General features: G+C 50.6%; 1 protein-coding gene across 2 annotated transcripts in view; it reads right to left on the bottom strand.

Moving 5' to 3' along the window:
* LOC119445560 (probable RNA-binding protein 19) overlaps positions 1-13269 on the bottom strand; it is a 183450-nt gene that overhangs the window by 51145 nt on the left and 119036 nt on the right. The window contains exon 27 of one of the 2 annotated variants that reach the window (XM_037709827.2): positions 5837-5967. The exons of the other annotated variant lie outside the window; for it this stretch is intronic. Coding sequence (XP_037565755.1) covers positions 5879-5967 — 89 coding nt within the window. The 3' untranslated portion in view covers positions 5837-5878. Of the gene's footprint in view, positions 1-5836; positions 5968-13269 lie in introns of those variants that run through there. 2 annotated transcript variants of the gene reach the window in all.

Here is a 13269-nt window from a genome sequence, read left to right as displayed (position 1 = left end):
CGTGGCGAAATTGGTGAGCATCCGCCTCGTATGCGGGAGTTACTTTGGTTCGAATCCCGGTACCGCCGGAACCAACGGGTATATCGAATGGGCCCGGTGCTCGGTATACTATAGGCGCTCTCATTTCGAAACGCGGCCATTTAGGAATTTCCCATGTGGTAGGTGTCCTTTCCGAGCGTTACCAGGTGTCGACTTCCGATGAACAACCACCAAGCGGTGAGGTCCGTATTGGCCGAGCACCTCGCCGGGAGCGCGCTGGTGCCCATTTTAAAGGTTCAGTAGTGAACAAAAATATATAATTGGGATCCTGTGGGATAAAACTGTTCGAATGTTTGAGCTGCAGTATGTCAGTCACTAGCCTAAGGCAATAACCTCCGGAAACACACACTACCAGCTTGTTTTATTCACACCACATAGTTTACCCCACCGTGCACATAATTTGTGTATTCCAAGAATGCTCACAAGGAAATAATATGTATCAATCAGTATGTGAAAATAGTGCACGCCGGTGAGAGAAATTGTAATGATTTAGGTAGGGAGGATATCCGATAGATGGATTTGGCATGTTACTACGGTTTATTATAACCACAATATAGGAGAAAAATTACTAGAGAACAAAAAAAAATCACGCGTCATTCCACTGCTGTGAAGGTGGTTACCAGCGAAGCAGTTTAGCACAACGACATAGAGAAGACACCGAATTTGGATTAAAGGTATGAGCAAATTTTATTTCCCTTGGGCTGCGATGGCGGTCATCCCAAGTAAAGACACACGCACACGCACTTTTATTGATCGGCGGTCTTGATCGCCGCATACATTCACTACCGCCACCTCGGAAGCCCGAGGAAACTAGAGACGCACGACGGGACCGCCACGCCGGAGAGCGGAAGAAACTATGGACGCAAGCGCTTGGGACACGACAACGAAGAGACGGCGGTGCGAGCGTACACATGGCCGACGCGGGTCGCACAGGGCAAATCTTTGTGAAACCTTATTATCTAGTGCTTGAGAGTCTACTGATCTGAGAATGGTGCCTGTTTGATAACTAATCTACTGGAAATGCATATGTTAGTGATGAGATGTATAAGCTTTTGCACAGAATGAAGCGATTTTACATCAATTCGAGAGCTGAGTCTTTACACACGCAGATCTTTGACGGACCCGAAAAATGCACAAACCCTAGCCTTAGACAGCTTCGCTGTAAACAAGTGGGCAGCTTGCACTAGTGGTGCAAGGCTGGGGTAAACAGCGGAGCTGGTGATCGACCTAGCTTCTTCCAGGTTTTTACTAGGTCTGGCAAAGTTTGGCTACGAAATGCTAAGCGCTGCTAGCCACGGTATTTCCGAATCGGCTCGCCGTCGACACGCAATTTTTGCTTGGCCGCGCGGCGCGCTTCCAAGATGAGCTGCTTGTTCGGATGCCCTCTCTTCTTTGGTAGTCCAATGTCCAGGCTACATGTATTCGCCACAGAGTCAGCGAGAGTTCTGCCGCCGTCGCGGCGGCTCCGAGCTTTATCTCCCCGGTGACGTCACGGTCAAGCTGTGCCTCCATACTTGCCGGGGCGTGGCTAGCCGAAACCTGTCGAGCTGCTGCCGACGCCACTCGCATTTCCCCGGCGCGAACGCGGGAAACGGGGAACGCGGGCGGCGTCGGCAGCAGCTCTGCGCGTCGCCTCGTTGGTGCTGCTACAATTTCTTTCTTTCTCTATCTCGCTCTCATTTTCTCTTTCCTCTCCCAAGCATGTTCTCCTTCGCTATCCTTAACGTCCATGACAAGGCAACATGTGCACGGCACGGAGAGGAGGCGAGCAAGGCGTTGCCTAGCAACCACCTCGTGGAGCGAGGTGGTTGCTAGGCAACGCAGTGACGTCATAGCTCGGCGAGGTTTTGCGAGCAGCAGGCGCCACTTTTTAAGGTTAGCTAGAACAGTTTCGCTGTTAAAAACACCGCATATCCACGCAACTGAATGATGATGAGTGGCGAAGCAACGGGGGATCATTCGGGTAACCGTGATCCCCCGTATATATATATATATATATATATATATTATATATATATATATATATATTACTTACATGTGTACAGTATATACATCGCTTATATAGCCCTACGACGCCATGAAAACCAGAGCTACGGACAACGGACGACGAGGGACAAGGCTCGCCCTAAGGTACTTCACCCCTAAAAGTAACGCGCACGCATCCACTGCGACCAAACTTTCGAAGGGGGCTGCAGTGAGCGCCATGATAGAACACAGTGGAAAGCGAAGCATTATAGCGCCTGCAATAAACCAAAATGCTATCCATCTCTCTCCCTTTGGCGGATTCAACACGGCGCGACAACCGCACGCTTGATAACTGCTGCAGCAAAAAAGCGCCCTGGCAACAAAGCAGCAACAAAGACTGGTCTAGGAGGTGTCGGGGCCCTGGCCGCTACCGGGCATTTCACAATGACGACAGGCTTGATGAACGCCGGCCTTACAGGCGTCGCACATCGAAGGAGCACGAGATGAAACAATTACACTCGCATTCAGAAACGCGCCTAACTTGAAGCTCATGCACGCCTGGCGTTAACGTGCCTAAGACACTTATGGCGTTTCGTTCAGCGCGTTGACGCCAGGCGCTATTTTAACGCGACAGCGTTAAGGACCCCGTGCCGCAGAATATCCGGCGTCGGCGGCATTGCCCGCTAGAGAAGCCACGCCTTGCTATATGGCATGCGGTATATGATGGTTATATTGCCAAACCAGTCTATCACTAAAGTTGCTCATACCTTGTCTTACGTTCTTGACAAAGCTATACGACGGAATTTTGAGAATGACAGACCAAAAACAAATGTCATGGAACAAAACACCGAACGCGCATGCCTTTCACGTTAAATCTTCTCAGAGTGATACATCAAAAAGTGCGAAACGATAACAGAAACCTGAAAATGATGCAACTTTCTCGCCACGGCGGTGCCACGATATCGGCCCACGCAAGAGTTTCTACCATAAAGCTCGCAGTCGTGCATAGCGTTCGCCACAAGCATTTCCGATTACGTAAGCTGCAGTTGACGGGAAACGTTAGAAGCTTTTGCGTTCCACTCTTAAAGGCCAAGCTTAAGCGTCCCCAAAGTTTCTGACCAAGTAAAGCAGGGGCTACAGGCGCGTTTACGAATGCGGGGATTCAGCTTGACGTTTACTGTCCGTCCTGCTCAGACGCTTGTATGCACCGCGCTGTGGTACGCACGCCGCTCCTCAGCAGGAGAGCTCAGGTGCGCGCGAGTCACTCGCGCCGGTAGCGGATATAGCCACCCTACCAGAACACTACCGCTCTGGCTACGGCCACGGCAGCGCTAAAACGCAAGCACTGTTCTAGCGTTCCAGCGCGGCCATGCTACGGCTGAGGTGACTGTCACCTATGCTGCAGCATGGCCGGCAGAAATCTAGTTTCACCAATCTAGTTTCATCAAGCGGTATACTAAAAATCAATCAATCAATCACCAAAATGGTTTCACAAATCTAGTTTGGTGAAAGGCTGCGTTCTTCAATTGCAGGTGTTTTCGGCGCCCTACACTTTAAAGAACCCCTTACCAAGTTCGGATACATCAAGGGAAGGCAGGGAAGGAATGCCGCTTGCGGACGCTGCTCGAGGCAAAGTGGGAGAATGTCTATGTTGGCAGTGAAGCTCGCCTACTGGCATCATAGCAACTGGACATTTTAATTTCTCCTACCTCCTCTTATAATGAACCAACACGAAAGCAACTTGCAATAAAGACACGTCCGCGAGTTACAACCGAAATTCCCGATGGCGCCTGATAAGGGGCCCATTAATTCACAGAGGGACAGGAACAGTTAGACGTGCCTGCAAAGATTCGTACGTAGAAGCCATACCGCAAACTGCCACACTATCCGCGCGTCATTGCCGACTCAAGTTCTGAAGTTGAGGGAGGGAGGGCGGCGTCGGATGACGTCGGGTTTCGTTTAGCTGGCTGCCGTCAGGAGGCTCGTCAAACTGTACGAAGCATCAGAAAGTTAATGGTGGTTTCGATGAAAGCAAAGTACTAGACACAGACTGCGGTTTCTTTTGCTACGGGGCCCCGTGTCGCAAAAAATCCGTGTCGCCGACCGTCTTGTGAGCGAAAAATCATTGCGAACCACGCAGGCCCTCGCGTGGCACAGAGACGTTAGTGAACTCATAGAATTTTTCAAAGTAAAATGCATCAGAAAAATCGTATATTACGACTTAACCACAAACTACAGACATGACAGTGTCGGATTGTAATTTGAATATACGAGAAAACGTAATTCCGTTACGCGGAAACTCAAACACAAACCCTTTTCCAGGGCTTCTACCATTCATAGAGCGGCGGCGCACCGCTCTGTTCCTTGCAATAACACCATCCAGATGGCGCTCGCCTTCGCGCCTCCGCGGCAGCGGCGCGCCGAGGCGAAGGTGGAGAAAAAAAAAAGAAAGCTGCAGTTGCCTTGAAAGCATGACAGTATCAGGAACTTTTGAATGCTATCGCGTTTCACTCTTAAAAGTCGAAGCTTAGGGCGTCCTCCAAACTTTTTAATGACTGAACGGTCTTCGTTCCCCTTTGTGTTGGATACAATACAGCCCACCTGATTCCCCTGACTACATTACATGTCAAACCGACTGTCAGCGTCGTTGCTAACGCGCTGCAGTCGGAAACTGCAATGTGATCGAAAAGGCAGGAACGACCAGCTTCGATGTCCTACGTTCGGCACGACGAAAAACGCAGCACAGGACTCACTGCGGCACGAACGAGGCGACAGCTCGGTACACTTACAGGCCGCGATGTCATTTACCTAGGCTACGATTTCACGTTTGGCATGATAAAACAAAAGCATTAAATTTAAAGGGGCACTGAAGCACTTTTTGAACACAGTAAGAAAACGTTGCGATCTGTCAAGGGTCTTGTCAGCATGTGAGCCAAATATCATTGCACTCCATCCAGCACGGAAATTAAAATCTCGTGTCCAAAGCGATGAACCACCGCTTCCGCAATGTCGTCATGCAGCATCATCGCAAGCAGCTCGATCCACCACAGCTATTGGCTGATTTCGTGATTACGAGAACATTGTCGGCGATATAATTATTACTCATTCACGTTAAATAAAGGAAATATATATGTCAGCGATGTCAAAAAGACAGAAAAACTATTTCATATTTGCACTGCCGGTCTAAACAAGACAGATGCACGTGACCTCCGGTGTGGAAAGTGCAGAGTAAGTACCGCGGCCGCCACGGGGTGCCGCCACGAGCCGTTTCGCATTACACCGTTTGCCGGGGCCAGCGGGGCATTGCTACTTTGCGCCCCGCTGCCATCTCCCATTTGTAGCTTTCAGCGCGCTAGCGGAATAGAAAGACAGAAAGCCACTGATCGATCCGATAACTACGTCTAATTTCGCTTGCGCTTGAGGGATTCGAAAACATTTTCGGGCAGGAGATTCGTGAGGCGGTGTAATTTAAGAGTGGTGTCATTCTATGATTCGTTAAAGCGTTTCAGAGCCCCTTTAACGCGTTCTACATCAATACAGCACCACAAGACGTCGCCGCCTCTCGGTACGAGCGCAATGGTAATGAGCGTACACGCCAGGTTCAACCTTCCTACTGCAGTTCAACACGAATCTATCGCTACATTGGTATCATTACCGCCCAAGGTGTATACATGTGACCTGTGCACGCGCGGCTTCAGAATGGTGCGTTCAAACGCACCCAGGCCCCCAAGAACGCTACGCTAAGGCGCTCAAATGCTGTCAGCCGCAATGCTGACCCAGGCAGGTCATCGCGAATGGACAACGCGAAGTTTCACCCACCTGTTCGCATCAGTTTGTACAGTTGTGTACAGCGGAAGGAGGCCTTCGGGTGAAGCTAGAGGTTCCAGTCGGCATCTGGCTGCTGACCGGAAGCGTCCAGCGTGGCCATCAGGTCGGACTTCTTGAGGCGTTTGCTCGAAGGACCTGCGAAAGAGGACGCGCGCCAGGGGTTGAACACGCAGAACGGGACGGTATAGATCATTTGTAGGCGCAGACGCCATTGGAAGACCGTAAAGCAGATAGCCTCCGAGATCGGGTAGTACGCAGGAAGACGCGCGAGATTTCAGAAGTCCTTGGGTGTTGATAAACAGTGTTCCACACATCCACAACATCTAACGGCGCTGCAGTCGTCTGTAGCACCAGAGCAGCGTGAAGACAGGCGGCAGCGCATCTCGTTGAGCACTGCCTTACGGCCCTCGACACAAATAGAATTGTCTCCTTGAAAAGGCGTTTAATTATGTAGGATTGCAAGGTACACTGCTTTGTGGACGCTATTTCGAATCCAATAAATACTTACGGCCCGGTTCGCAAAGTTTTTCTTTTGAAAGATGTGCTTGCTGACGGTTTGGCTATAACCTCATTCGATAGCACTGCTGGCTGGTGGTCGTTCTCATGAACCCACGTAACAGCGCTACGCATTGATTACGTACGAAGGGCTCTGTGAATACGAGCCCCGAACGCAAGGGGCGTGGTGGGGACGCATCACGTGGTGACACAAAAACAGTAGCGAAATAATGCAAGACATCCGCTGAATTCGGCAATCAATCAAGCAACACAAACGCAAGAAGCTTTTAAAAAATGCACACACCAACGTGGCTCACGCGTGGAAATAAAACTCAGACAAATTTCGTTCCGAAGCAAGCACGTCATGCAGTTGAGTCACAAAAAGTAACGCGTCCGTGCTGCAGCCGTCCGGTACAAAAAAAAAAAAAAAAAAATGTCTTCAGGAAAAGCAAAAATGTAAACGGTCCCAACTTGTCCACGGTGCCCCATTGCAGCTGCCCCGAAAGCAACCCCACGAAATGCTTAGACACGAACAACCGGAAGTAGACCAAAACACAGGGGTGTTCTAGCACCGACTTGGCTCACAGACAGGGAGGGACACGAGGTCGCGCGCTGCGTCACATACAGCTGGAGGCCCTACGACCGAGAGAGTTCCGGAGCCCCCCAAGAATGCGAGCGCGCGAACGTCGACCCCCCCTCCCCCCCCCCCTCCCCCCCTTCGTACGGCGCGACAAATGACCCGTGTCCGCGATCCCGGCTGGAAGTAGACGGGCAGCTTCATAAAGACCCCCGTCACTGCGCTGTTTTCACCAGCAAAAACGCAAACCCAGACACGGCAACGGAAGCAGCGGGAACGGTAAAGAGGCATCACCTCTTCCAACACTTCCGAGAATCGCCGACGACTACGAGCCAGACACGCACGCCCAGACGCGCACGTCGAAGAATGGAGCCCCGCCTTTTCCCGTCGCGACCTCCGCGCGGGGCCACCCCGAGCTTTCCGTCTCGCTGGATGTCGTGCCCAAGGCGGGACAGCGAACTGTGGGTGGGACGGCGAGACATCGCGAAACGCGGCGTGTTTAGCCAAGTGCTAACAAGATGCCGTTCGCGTCCCTGGTCGCGGGTCTTGTTTCTAACTGAGCTATAGACCGGCGGCTAAGCTACTTCCCTGCCCTCCCCAAACCCCACTTCACCTCCCTCCCTTCTAGCCAGCGACTCCGTCCCAGCTTGCATTTTACGTCAACGATGCCTGGCCGCACATGGTGCGCCAAACAAATAAGTGAAGACAAATGGGGAGGCCGAGTGTAGCTGTCACAGCGAACCGCAACGCGTGTACATCACAGTGCAGTCGTTTGCGGATGAGTGCCGCGGTCCTCTTATATATATATTTTTATCTCTCTCCTAATGCTATTCTAATTTTGCCTGTGTCCCAGGAAAGTTTCAATATTTCTCGGGGATACGGCTCCAGTTGCTTCCGCTTGCATGCACGTTTACTGTCTCCAAGAAAAAAAAAAAGAGAGAGAAAGGAAGCCACCTGATAACATCACGCTATAACGAATACGCAACTCTGTATAGAAACGAAAAAAAAATACTTCATTACAGCCCTAATTCGCTACGGTTTCACCACTGAGCGTCTTCAAATTCAACAAGACACATACGCGGTGTTATTAGAAGCGGACGTATACAGGTGCCCGTGGCTTTCTAACTGTGCCACCATGCCACATTAAATTGGAAAGGTGCATTAACTATGTCACATACATGAAGCGTTTATTGACAGCCTGAAAAAAAAAGACAAAAAAGCCATCTAAGCAGAACCTCGATTGCTAACGTTATCGAGGAGTCTGTTTCCCTATCTTTCGAGTTACACAATACAATAACACCTTTAGCAATTTTCTCTCTGCCAAGGTTTTTGCACATAAGGTTGCCGCATATTGTAAAAACATTTCCTCGGATTACGCAGAAACCTGCGGCAAAATGTTGCGTCTTCTATTTCCGTAGTTAGAAAACGGACAATCTGTAATACGGAAAATCCGTCATATCAAGTAACATCACTGGTGAGAAATACCAACCTGCTCCGTAATTTACAAAATAGACCACCAAGATACAGGCATGGACACGTTACTACACTGCTTCGACACTTCTTGAATACGTCAAATGCGTCGATGCCGTTGTGACAGATTATACAAGTACAGATATTCACGCTACATAGAACACATGATAAAGCACAAGACACCCGGCACCACAACACACGTACCGAGAATTAACCCAACCACCTGGCAGGGTGTCGGGGTATGGGAGGGAGGGAGGCGGGGCGACGCTCTGTTGCGGCACCAAAGGCGTATCTTGCAACCGGGCGCAAGGAGAACTGGCCACTCAATCTCCCACGCGAAAGCAAGAAAGCGGGAAGGCCGCGCGGGAGGGAGGGGGGGGGGGGCGCAGCTTTCACTCTGCCAACAACCGCGCTCGTACTTTGCCCGACTGTAGCGGTTGCCCGCACCGGCGGTCGCCCGCACCATCTCTTATCTCCACACGGCTCTGACCTTTGTATGCTGTGCATTCGGCGCTCAGTTTCTGTTGAAGCGATAGAACGCACGAACCTTCGGCCGCTGCGGCGGCTGCGCTTGCTGCCAGCGTTTTGACAGTCGTTGTCTGCGGTCCTTCAGTGTGATCTATTCATGTTTGCTTGTGCGCGCTGACACCACGCTTGTTAATTAAGTTAGTAAGCGAATGTGCCCAAGTTTATGCAGCCGATAAAACTACTATCCCTACTCCGAATAGCTCTCTACTAATTTGCTATCGCAATTGATGCTTCGCCTTTCGGGCGAAACTGCGACATGTTTTTATCCTCGAGGAAAGCCGTTCATCGCGAAGGGCCGGCAACACAGGCAGTCCTTGTGTAGCAGCGGCGCCACAGGTTGATTCCATTCCTTAATATGCGAAACATTATTTTTGCAGCTAACTACCGCACACGTCTTTCCTTTATCGTTACTTATTTTGCAGCATGAATTGGCGTGCCGCCGAAGGCGCCATCTCGTTCCTCTAGAGCAAACTGCTCCGCGAAAAGGGTTATTAATACACCGTTGACAAGCGATGCCAAAAAGCGAACACCAAATCAGACGAGTGCTCGGTGCCATGCTGGCGTAGATGCCGCGATGTGACAAAGACGCGATGTACGGTGTTTGCCGAGGGTACAATGCTGATGAGAAGTGTATGGGCGCCGAAGGGTGTACGACAGGCACCTAATTACATTTGAGCATTCTACTACCCACCCCTTGTGTCGCAGTGCCACATACCTATTCCGGATACAGCGCAAACATAAGAAATTTACAAAAATCTAAGACGCCGCTGAATATAATGCGATGTTCTATTAAGGGTTCTGTGTGCTTTATAGATACCCATGAGCCGACGTTAAAAGTACAGGCCTCACGGTTTACTGTTTTATTACGCAGAACATAGGTGCGCTCACTGACAGTACGTTCTCTCTCTGTCCACGTGCTATATACAGAACGAAGCATCTCCCGAACCTCTACGGTTTTAATTAAAAAGCTCCCCCCCCCCTTTTTCTTTCTTTCTCAGCCCTACACCGCGCGCAGAAGCAGACGGGAAATTCAAAACCGCGTGAAGACGCCGCTGAATATAATGCGATGTTCTATTAAGGGTTCTGTGTGCTTTATAGATACCCATGAGCCGACGTTAAAAGTACAGGCCTCACGGTTTACTGTTTTATTACGCAGAACATAGGTGCGCTCACTGACAGTACGTTCACTCTCTGTCCACGTGCTATATACAGAACGAAGCATCTCCCGAACCTCTACGGTTTTAATTAAAAAGCTCCCCCCCCCCCTTTTCTTTCTTTCTCAGCCCTACACCGCGCGCAGAAGCAGACGGGAAATTCAAAACCGCGTGAAGCAGGCAAAATAAAGCTTCGCTCTAAACAGCAAAAACGAGAGTCGGATTTCGTTTCGCGGTGATCGGCTATTAATAAGCGCGCCATCGCGCATTTATGTAATCGTAGGGCTGTCTCTACAGCTCTTGCAGCGTTTAGGCGGTATCTCTTGTTGCTTGCGAGGCACGGCTCTGCAGAAAGCGGTGGTGGAACATGTACCATTAAGGAACGAGAAATGTAATTCTATTTGTCATCAAGCTCTCGACTCTTCCCGCTATAAATGTCACACGACATGTATTGAGTTCGCTCAGTTTCTATTTCTGAGCAGAACTAAGAGGTGCTGCACTGACTAAAAAGCTTTCGCGAGTGTATTTCTTTACACAAATCATAGTTTTTCATACTGTTTGCATTTTTTTTTAGACGGCTGCGTCCCTTTGTTAAAATGTTATATATTTGTTCATAATCATATGAGGCTGGCTAACAGACCGGTAACACGCGAATCCTTATTTTTGCTTCGAAACCGTTTGAACCCGAATGAACCGGTTCACAAAGCTCCGAACCGGTTCGAACCGTTACAACTTTCACTGCGCAGCTGAACTTGAATCGGAGAAAAAAGCGCGAACCCGAATGCGAACCAACCTCGAAAGAAAATGCCGTTCGAAACCCTGCCTACCCGTATAATACAGCCATAGTCTAAGTTAGGCTGACTGGCTGTACTGTTCTTGTTTTTTTTTTTCTTTCCAGAAATGACGACACTTGGTTTGCGCATATGAGGACTGTCTGCCCAAATTTATGTGCGTGGTGAGAAGCTGCACACAACTGTCAATTGTGAATAGCACTAAAAAAAAAAAAAAATCAACTTCGCTGCCAGTATTTCTGCCAAAATTTAAGAAGTCCGTTAAAATCAAAGAACTCCATCTTTTGAGCGTAAACAGAAACAAAAGGATTAAATGGAGGAATAGCTGAAGTTTCCAGTGAAATAACCTTCCCGTAGTATAAATGTGTTTTTCTCGTTTTTATCATTGTGACTCCTAGACCGCTACAGACGTATATGCGTATTACGATTGTGTCGATTGTTCGCTGACAATGCTTGACATTCCAGCATTTGCATTACCTCGACATTTTCAGCTCTACGCGTGCACCTACACATCATGCACGCTGTCTCCTTAAACTTTAGACATTCGGAGGTACGTTCCGCGCATGCCGTCGACCCGCGCGCGCATGTCTGCTCAGACGTGCAATTAAGCAACAGCACCAACTGTGGAGGATTAGCTGCAGCGCATTACTCCGACTCCTTTTTTTTTCCCCTCGAGGATCTACGAGCCAAAATCGCGAATGGATTACGAGGCAAGCTGTATTAGACGGGATTCATTTTGACTATCGGGGCTCTTTCACGTGCAACCAATGCACGAGCATTCTTACGCTCCGCCTCCATCAGAATGCTGCCGCAGCCGGGAACGAACCCGCGACCTCGTGCCGGTCAGCAGCGCAACGCCACTGAGCTATACGGGTGCAAACCGAACCGTTAGTTCCTCACTGGCCCCTAAACGAAATGCCCACCACGCGAGCACGAGATTCGTCACGAATGCACTTCGCGCGAGTGACATGGCGGTACATGCACATTGTGGCGGCCACTTTCACGGCGGCTAGCTCAAAAGTGCCTGCAGGTCGCGCGTGCGATCTACATACCTTATTTTTTCCCCGCTTGTGTCAAAGCCACGCCATTCGCAGCAGGCCAGAAATCTACAGAGCCGCTCCCTCTAAAAACATGGGCCGGTCCTTAACGTTCACTGTATGCAAAGTTCGCGTAGACGCAAGAAAACAAAACGAAGCAAGAACGAAGACGACCGCAGCCGCCGCCGCGCCATGTAGGCAATATAACACGCTCGTGCACGGCAAAAGGCAGAGAAAGAGGAAGCAAGAGTAGCGAGCGAGAAACCGCGCGAACTCGGAGGTATACGCACTGCGCGCATATACTACGCGCGCGATGCCCTGCCGCGGTCGTTATACATATATCACGACTCTACAACCGTGCCTATACGCGCCTTGGTCCTATACTACACACGGAGCTGCGCGAGGTCTCCACTGGTCGAGCAATATCGGCGGACGGGCCACTCCCAGAAGCCCGTGCTCAGCGGGTGGGGATCGAACCCTCCTCCACGTTTCACCGTGCACGCACGCACGCATACGCTACACACGTGTATGTACAGGCAACAGACGGGAGCCGGTCGCTTTGGCCGCGCTTAGGGGCCAATGGAGAACGCGCCTGCGAACGAACTGTGTGGCTCGGTTCGGCTCAGTTGCGCGCAGAACGACGCAAGCCGCTGATCGGGGCGTGTAGGCGCAATGACGATGAAAATCTTGAAGCCAGACAGACTTTGTGCACTGCAGCTTAGAGGTAAAACACAAATGTTCTATTGGCCGATTCGATGTGACTCGTGATTCGATTCGACGTGACACGTCACCCAGATCAGCGTGACACGCCAACGCGCTTGGCGTAGGGCTCTCAGCGTAGTGCGCACCTTGTCTCGTGTCACTGGAACGAGACCATTCCTATACATCCACGCAGTTCCGCAGGGAACCGATGGCGTTGTGCGTATGGCTGGTGTCGCATCACAGAGTTTAATAATAGGTGGCGCAAAACATGGCGCCAAAAATTAACATGTCGCAAAAAATGAGGAACCATACATGTCACGCTGAGACGGTCGGGTCGGCTCAAATAGCGCTGCACGCAAGTAACAGTGATGCGGCAGCATGTGCACTTTGTCGATAGGCGTAGCTTAAGGGCGCGTCCCGGTATACATATACATATAATACACACGCACATTCGAAGGAGGGCCGGCCACATGCGAGGCTTGCCGCGAGAACTGACGGTCTCGCTGGTATGCTGCATACGCACGCTTCGCCACAGCAGCCTTTGCCAAGCTGCGCGGAAGAAGACGCGCGCCGTCTTCCTTCTCCGTAAACGTGCACGCTGCAGCCCTCTCCGCGTTTCGAGCGGCAGCTCATCTATATACCGCAGTCGCTGGCGGCGGGGGCTGGATTAATGGGGCCGCCAA

The sequence above is a fragment of the Dermacentor silvarum genome, chromosome 3 (assembly GCF_013339745.2).
Source record: "Dermacentor silvarum isolate Dsil-2018 chromosome 3, BIME_Dsil_1.4, whole genome shotgun sequence".
Taxonomy (NCBI): domain Eukaryota; kingdom Metazoa; phylum Arthropoda; class Arachnida; order Ixodida; family Ixodidae; genus Dermacentor; species Dermacentor silvarum.
This window is presented reverse-complemented; position numbering and strand designations above follow the sequence as displayed.